The 8,821-nt window shown below is 42.4% G+C and overlaps 1 protein-coding gene across 2 annotated transcripts in view; it reads left to right on the forward strand.

Moving 5' to 3' along the window:
* LOC110327403 (cytochrome b5 reductase 4) overlaps nucleotides 1-8,611 on the forward strand; it is a 56,768-nt gene extending 48,157 nt beyond the window's left edge. Inside the window, exons 15-16 of one of the 2 annotated variants that reach the window (XM_021206364.2) lie at nucleotides 3,136-3,300; nucleotides 6,717-6,881. In XM_021206364.2, the coding sequence (XP_021062023.1) occupies nucleotides 3,136-3,300; nucleotides 6,717-6,771 (220 nt within the window). In that variant the 3' untranslated portion in view covers nucleotides 6,772-6,881. Of the gene's footprint in view, nucleotides 1-3,135; nucleotides 3,301-6,716 lie in introns of both variants that reach the window. The other variant, XM_021206365.2, reaches the window with a different exon arrangement.
* Nucleotides 8,612-8,821: the final 210 nt, after the last annotated feature.

Here is an 8,821-nt window from a genome sequence, read left to right on the forward strand (position 1 = left end):
TTTTGGTTTTTCGAGACAGGGTTTCTCTGTTTAGCCCTGGCTGTCCTGGAACTCACTCTGTAGACCAGGCTGGCCTCGAACTCAGAAATCCGCCTGTCTCTGCCTCCCGAGTGCTGGGATTAAAGGCGTGCGCCACCACGCCCGGCCACCACTACAATCTTAAGCCAAGTTTGAAGCAAGCTTTAATTTAATACTGGGAGGATGGATCTCTGACCAGGTCCATCTCTGGGTTCCCAGAAAATTGTCACAAGTCATGTTTTTGCAGGGGGTTATAAAGGCAAAACCGACAACTCGCCACATTTCCCAGGTCCAGTCTGGAGCAAGCATGCATGTGTACCCCCAGCCCACATGTGGTCATGCACACCCAGAGCATCTGGGTCAAACAGCACAAACGGGAGCTTATGTTTAACTGCAAACAGAACTCAACCTGTAAGGGATATCCTTCCTGTTTTGGTCTCACGCCACATGTACATTCTCAAGGAGCAAGTCCAGGTCCCTACCCCATCCTTTTCTCTCCTTGTCACTTTATATTTTGTGGGTTGTCTGAATTTGTTTTCAGGTAAACCTTTCAAGGATCCTAATTTTTTTCCCTGGGTCAGGGTTTAAAGATGACCTCTGCAGCCTCCAGTGGCTTAGTGCTGCAATTGTGTCAAACAGAAGATTCCTGGAGAAGACACTACAGTGATTTGAGACATGACATCATCCATTCTATCTTAGTGTGGACTTGCTCCCACTCTGGTTAAAGCACTTTTCTCATCTAGGACAGCAGCATCTTCACAGGAACCTTAAATGATCTGTGTTGCCGTTTCATTCTGCCCATTGAGTACCAGTCTGTAGGCAAGGAACCAGTGTGTGACTAATTACAAAAGGGGTGAAAAGTGTAGAGAGCTCAGGTCTCTTCATTGTCTAAGTGGGTGCTCATAGTTAGCCTTCTTTAAAAAGCATCGCAGTAAAGGAAGGCTAAGAACAGGTACCCATTGCAGTGTATGGCCAATTTACTCTGACTTTATATCTTAGCAGTTTTGTTTTAGTGAAAGGTTCATTGGAAATAGAGCCATAAAAGGCCATCTGTGGCTTTTGATTCACCATGGTAGAAAGACATTTGGATAAAAAATATTAACAATGATTGAGTAAAACAAGATGCAGGTTGAGTGGCCTTATCCAGAGTGCCAGGAGCTAGAAGTCCTTCCAGTTTCGGGTTTGTAGTTGTTGTTTATTTTTCTTAATATTCTTATTTAAATGCATTTTATACATCAAACATTAATAATATTGAGTGTTTTGAGAATCAAATAATATATAAAATTGTTTGACTTTTATATTCATATCCTTTTATACCCTAAAAATATCATTAATGAATTTTTAATACTATCCATAACTGAGGATCCTATATCTAATGTTGAATACTAATTGTTTCACACAAAATATTCTTTGGGAGTTAAGCATAGTCAAAGAACATAAAATATTAAAAATGAATCATTAAGAAATATATTCAAAAGCCCTTATATCCCTCCAGTTTCATAGTTAGAGAATTCTCCAGTATTTGCATAAACTTCAGCAACTGGGTTCTCTAGTCTGAAACCCTAAGTGCTGCAGAATCCAGTAGAATACCAGTAGTGTCGTGTGGGCACTCAGAAAGTTTGTGATGTTTGAACGTTTTGAGTTGCAGCTTTCAGGTGTTCATGCTAACCCCTGCTTTGGGGGAGGCAGTTCTAAGCATGGGTTAGACTTGCTGTGTAGACTAAGTGGGAACTTTGATGGGAAAAACTACCAGATTGATGTGATTGGTTGGGAAGTGTCCTCACCAAGTCCAACGAATGCCCTAGGAAACCCATGAGGCAGGGCTGGTGTGCAGAGCTGGGCGTGTTCTCTGACTGCTGACTGCTGCTCTCACTTGTCTGCAGCTGCACCTGGCCTGTCAGTTCTCGGGAGTCTCGGCCCCATTAAGGCTGCAGCACCAGCTGCAGTCTATCCTCACACTCAGCTTCTTCATCTCTCACCCAGAATCCTTTCGGAGCACCCCCCACACACACACTCCAGGCTTAGGCTGATCTGTGAGCAGGGCCTGCTGCTCTTCAGAGAGGAGTAGGCTGTATAAGAGTCCAGTGACCTGGTACTGTCCAAATGGCAGTGTGTCAGGTGGCAGCACCTTGGTTTTCTAGCTTTTGGCCAGCAATTCACTTGGTAGTTCACTAAATTGTGCTCTTTCTTTAGTTTCTGTGTTTCTGGTTCCATTCTGTTTAGTGTTCCTGTGTTTTGGCCACTAGGGATACAGTAGCCAAAGCTCACATCATCCCTGCCTTCATGGAGTTGAAGGGCAAGATGGACAGTGAAATAGTTCCCTCGGGGACTACACGCTAGCAACCTGAAGTAAGAGCTGTGAAGAACAGACAAAGGCCACCATTTCTACATCCAGAGTAAAGGAGCCAAGACCAGTAGGGCTAGTCAGAGAATTTGTTGATGGATGTGAAGCTTGAGCTAAGAGCAGAAGAGTGGGGTTCCTAGCAGCGTCGTGGCGAGAAGACTGAGTAGTCAGTGTCATGTTGTAGGGACTGAAGGTGGACCCAGGGCTGCTCATAGGCTGTATATGAAGGGTTCTAAGGCTCTGCCTCACACAACCAAGTGAATGAGTGCCATTCCCAGGGCTAGTACTAGGCCCTGGGCATAGAGACTATAGATCTCCCCGGTTTGTAACTACAGGGATAAGAAGTCATGCAGGCTTCTTAGCTATATTGTCCCATGGTCTGAAACTTGTGGTGTAGATTTAAGCAGGGATTAAAATACCTGTCTCTGGAAATTGCGCTGTCCTGAGGCTCAAGGCAGTCATTAATGCTAGTGTAGCAAGCAGCCTCTGAGATCCCATGAAGTCCTCTTGCTAATGAGTTCAAGAAAACAAAACAAAACCATAAAGCAAATCACTTCTCCATTCATAGTAAGGCTAATCCTTACATTGCCCTTACCCACAGCAAAGCCAGTCCTTGGTGAATTTGCATTCATGTGTATGTCTTTGTTAAATGTTTACTTAGAACCTATCCAGTCTTCATAAGCTGTCCTTTGGGAAAGGAGTCTTACTGACCTTGAAATGTGACAATAGTAGGTTTGAAATGACAGACTTTGAAAACTCTTTTCTTGTCCTAGATTTGATGTTGAATTTGTTCTCTCAGCACCTTCTCCAGAATGGAATGGCAAACAGGGACACGTGTCACGAGCTCTTCTCTCTGATTTTTTGCAAAGGAGTTTAGAAAACTCTAGGGCCTTCCTTTGTATCTGTGGACCAACACCATTTACAGACGAGGGGATAAGGTGAGTGGCAGTGGGGAGTGGGGACCCTGCAGTGGAAGCTCACAGAGAGTACTTGGCCAGCCTTTGGCCTGCCATGAAATCTGTGGTTGCTGTGAAAGTAGTGGAACTGCTGGTCTCAAACTGAGGGCAGAGGTTGGGGCCTGGGTTGTGCTCAGCATTACTTGCAGCCGTCAAAGGCATCTCTCCCTGTGGCTGTCAAGAACATTACAAGATCAGTGCCGCAATCTTTTTGGAATGTTGGGCTCTGAGTCTCGTGTTCACCACCTGCTATGTGAGTAATGACGAATAAGCCATTTTCCTTTCAGTGAGGCTCTCTGCCTTTGTGCTCTGCAGCTGTAGAGGAGCTGGTAAGTAAAACCCAGCGATCCCAAGTTAGGGGGCAGGTCAGAGGAAGACGCCAGATTAGACTACATAAGCAAGCAAGACCCAAGGCTAGACTGTACAATGAAACTACCGTATATGATACCTTAAAATATTTGTACTGGATTTCTGGATTAGAAACTCCTTAAATTTGTTATGTATAAACCTTATATTTTATAGATATTTTGAGTTTAATTTTATTGTAAAATTTATTTACAAAAACCCCAACTCCAAGTTGTAAAGAAGCAATTCTCTTTTATTGGAAATCAAGGCTAAATGCCACACTGATTTACACTGCTGACTCACATGCCTTAGGATGTCTTTGGGCTGCAGTGATACCTTTAGGCAGTGGAAACTTCAAACCTTCAGCATGGGAAGACTGGCTACAAAGGGATCTGCACACCCATTCTAGCAGAACTCCATTCCTCCCCAGTGACTGGTGGTTAGCTGGAGCTGGGGCCATGTCTTCTTCATTTTCATTCATTTGATTTCTGCACATCTTAGCCACACGGATGCAGACGGGAGCCACTCGATTTGCTCATTAAATAGTAGGTTGTCATGACTGTGGGATTTTCATATGCTGTAAAGCAACTGTAATCTCTACAGCTCGTTTCTCAATTTTTGCCTCAAAACTAATGTTCCAACACTGAGCTTGCTTGACCAGGAAGGCTCAGCAGGGCTGTTAACCATTCTCCATGCCTTCCCGAGATTACCTCCCCTGAACAAGCTGATGGAGCTGCCTGTCAAGGTGACTTGACCCAGATTTGCATCTCCCTTGTGGCTTTAGTTTAGACTCATTTCCTTGATTTCTTGTCATTACCATCTTAATGGAATATGTCTTCCTTCTGTTCGAGACCAGGTCTCAATATGCATCCCTGGCTGACCTCAGACTTAGAGATCTGCCTGCCTCTACCTCCTGGGTGCTATGGTTAAGGCATCATGCCCAGTTAATGTGCCTTTCATATCAAAACTGACAAGAGGCTCTTATTTTATCATAGTTTTGTTCTGTAAAATAAAGGCCTTTGCTACCCACATTACAAAGCCCTCTGGAGTTAATCTCATGTCTGCTGCATGTTGCACAAAAGTTGCTTCTCCATCTCTTCCCCTTCCTCACCAAGCTGTGGACCAAGAATACTCTAAGACATTGCCCTGGCACTGAACATTTGTACAGTTGCTGTTATCACTTCCTGGGCAGCACAGCATAGCTATACCGCAGTTATGTTGTTTGATGTATTGTAACTAGTCTAGAGGTCATGTAAAGTGTCTCGGGATATGCACATTCATAGGACACATATACACTGCCATTTTATGAGGGTCATGAGGATCTGTAGACTTTAGTGTCCGTGGGTAGGCCTAGATCCAGGCCCTCTCAGTACTAGCTAGATAACTAGCTGTAGTCCAGACGTACCCTCCTCATTTCATGAGCACTTGTCAATTTGTATAATAAAGGTTTAGAAGCCTGTACTTTAAAACCAAATGGCCAACCAAATGGCCGATAGTGATACTTTGATCTACCCACTACGTGGATAAGTAGACTTAACTTCAGAGGCTCATACTGTCCTGTGATGAGACAGATGTGACTGAAATATAACTTGGAGCATGATAGATAGTCAGGTACTGTCACCTAGGGGTGTGTTTTGAGGAGACCAGAACCATGCGATCATAAAGGACCTATGAAGTTATGAATGTAGACTGCATGGTTCCAGAACTTTTTGTGATGTGTGCACTGTAACCCCAGTATTCTAGAGGCAGAGGCAGGAAGATGGGAAGTTCCAGGACAGCCTGAGCTATATATACAAACAGAAGAAGAGCTAGGGATGTTGCTCAGTGTTAGAATGTCTGCCTCTCATATATATGACCATGGGTTCATTCAAAACAGCACACACAGTCCAGTCAGAACAAGCTGGAGAAGGGCAGAGATAACTTGGTGTGTTAAAGATGACTGTGTTTACAGTGAAGCCCTTCCCTGAGGAAGACAGTATACATGTCTACAAAAGTAGGATAGGTTCCCACAGTGCCTGCTGCATCCTAAGGCTGTTCCACGTGAGCCCTTGCTGTGACTGTCTCTGCTCTGGACAGACAGTGCTGAATGATCATCTGCAGCAGCCACCTCTATGGTTTCAGGCTCTGTTTGTGTGATTTGCCAAGTGGAAGTGTATTTCAGCAGTGTGTTTTCCTACCCCTCACTTTAAACACTGGTGAATAAAGGTGGGAAAATAAAGCATTTATTCTGCCTTCTTTCTATATGAGCTAGTTGCTGGATAGCAGCATAACCACAGAGCAAGCTTTCTTTATAAAACCCTTCAGTTGATTAGTAAAGAATGATGGAAGTAACCGGGCATGGTGGCGCACGCCTTTAATCCCAGCACTTGGGAGGCAGAGGCAGGTGGATTTCTGAGTTCGAGGCCAGCCTGGTCTACAAAGTGGGTTCCAGGACAACCAGGGCTACACAGAGAAACCCTGGATGGAAGTAGAGTCTTAGATTTCATAGGTCACCAGTGGTTGCTAGCATCTAATAAGCAGCCATGCATTATCATATAGTAGTAACACTCTGTATGAAGTAGACAGAGAATTAAATCTATACATGATAAAGCCCTAGACTCCATATATTTAATTAAGTGTGAGGAATAGAGGTCACAGGGCCATGCTATTGAAGAATGTCATAGGAATTCAACAGAGAGGACTGTGGAATAGTCCCCAATAAAAATATTATGGTTTTTAGCAGATAAACTACAGACAGAACATGGCAGAGGTGGGAGCAAAGTAAGAGAAGGATCTAGAGATCAGATGTATCCAAGAGCGTGTCTGCCACTTTCAAGGAGTGAGTTTAATTGAATCTTAACTCAAATCATTTAAAATTAGTGGTATTTGTGAAACTGTTAAAGAAAATTGAACACTGACTAAATAGCTGATGCTGTTTTGTCATTAAGTTTCTGGTGTGATCATTGTGTTCTTAACAAACATGACTTGAGAAAATAAAGGTATGTTGGTGAGCTTTGACCTCATGACTATTTGTAAACATTTTCCCTAAAAGTCATACATGTTTTGTATTTCAGGTTGCTGCATGATCTTAACTTTTCCAATGATGAGATTCACGGTTTCACAGCTTAAGAAAATATTCAACTAGTTTATATTTGTGATTGCCTAGGAGTTTTTAAAAGAGTTTTTGTATGTACGGAAGGCTTCGCTTTCTGGAATGAAGTCATGTGTCTTCAGTACAAGTAACTTCTTGGTTTAATTTTGTACCATGACTTATTTTACTGCTGACCCTGACCTGGAGGGTCAGTCATGGCAGCAGGTGCATACGGGAACCTTTGTTATGAACTGCAAGTTTCCTGACCACTGAAATTGTATCACCTTTCTGCAGTTAAACACTTGTATTTTATGACATGATAAACTAAGCAATCATTTTGATCACTTTTTATGCTGCAAGATCATCTTCTGAGCAATATGTATTAAATGTTACTCTGCACTGTTCACTCAGGAATTGATGGTGTATGTCCTTATTAGTCTTAAAACTTGGAATGCTGTAACTATTGGTAGTCCAGTTTTGTGAACTGGACAGATAGAATAAAACTATACTTCCATACTTTTTACTCCCTGTGGTGGACGTGTGGCTGAAGGTAACAAGTACAGTGGTTGTCTTAAAGGGAGTTTTAGTTACATACTAACTATTGTTTGAGTCTCACTTTATAGCTTTTGTTGACTGAAATTAGCTATGTATACCAGGCTGACCTAAAATTCCTGCTTCTGCTTTTGGGGGCTGGGATTACAGGTGTGTGCTACCATACCTGAGCTTAAAGGAAATTTTAAAGATACCAGCAGAGTTCAATTTCCAATCCCCAGAGGGTGGAAGAAGAGAACTGACTGTGTAAGATATTCTCGATGTGCACACTGTGGCAGTGCACCAACACACGAACACGGGCGCTAAAGAAATATAATCTCTAAAATTTTTACGATACCAATAAAAAATATTAGAAGTTCTTCACACTTGCAGATTGGGACTAGGTGTGTTTAAAGAGCTTAAAAGAACACTAACAACTATCAGCCCAGACCAAAGTGTTAGCAAAGATTGAAGTATGGCATCCAGCCCATGGCCTGAGATAATAATCCTTCTGCAGACCTTTCCACCCCAGCTGGGAAGAGAGGGACATTCTGTCCTGAAGGTTCCTTTCCAGGCTGGCTGCTTCCCTAGCAGCAGATCAGTGGGGAGCTCTGGTGTAGGCAGCCTTCAAATCCCTTTAAACCTAGAGTTCAGCAGATCTCCCAGAGCTTTTCTGAAGGACATGTTAATTGCATAGGTTGCTGGAGTACTCACAGGATTAGTCTGTCCTAATCCATCCAACAGCAGTGTTTACACAGAGAGTGGGGAGGAGTCCACGAATGGTTTTATAAATAACTGCCACATCTGAATGAATGGCCTGGCTTTAGCACTTCCCAAAGGACCAGCACCCAGCTTCTGAAGCTCTGCTGTCAAATGGCTGCTTGAACACCCAATATTCCTGGGTCTCCCTTTTCTGACGTGGGACTCTAGCTGCCCAGCTGCACCCTGATGCTCACAGGGACTTCAGCTACATGCTCCCCTGCCATCTTTTTCCACTGGGAGGAGGTGTGTCTTTTTAATTATTTTCATTAATTCATAGGCAATATGTTGATTAACTTACATGAATAGCTTTCTTTTTTTGTCTTTTTAAGCCTTTTTCTTTCTCCTCCAGTACTGTTCTAGTTACTTCAAGCAAAAAGCTTCCCTCTGTCCTTATATCTCTTCTTTGCTCCTCCTTTGTATTTGAAAGCAAAAGAAAACCCAGAAGCACCCTTTGGATAATTTCTGTATGCACATAGTAGTTTACATAGTAGTTCCCAAGTTGCAGTCTAATTTGAGAATTAGTCCAGGGTCAGATTTTGATGACTATTATAGATTTTTGCCTACTTGTTTATTGGATAATTTGTTCTTCAGGATATATATATATATATATATATATATATATATATATATATACACACATACACATATATATACATATATATATGTATATACACATATATATATATATATATATATATATATAACATTCTAGACATTCACTGTTGCTTTATAAAACTATAAAGGAGAAGGAATATGTTTGGTGGATATATAGTCAGGTGTGGGGGAAGTATTTAT

This window comes from Mus pahari, chromosome 10 (genome assembly GCF_900095145.1).
Source record: "Mus pahari chromosome 10, PAHARI_EIJ_v1.1, whole genome shotgun sequence".
NCBI lineage: Eukaryota > Metazoa > Chordata > Mammalia > Rodentia > Muridae > Mus > Mus pahari.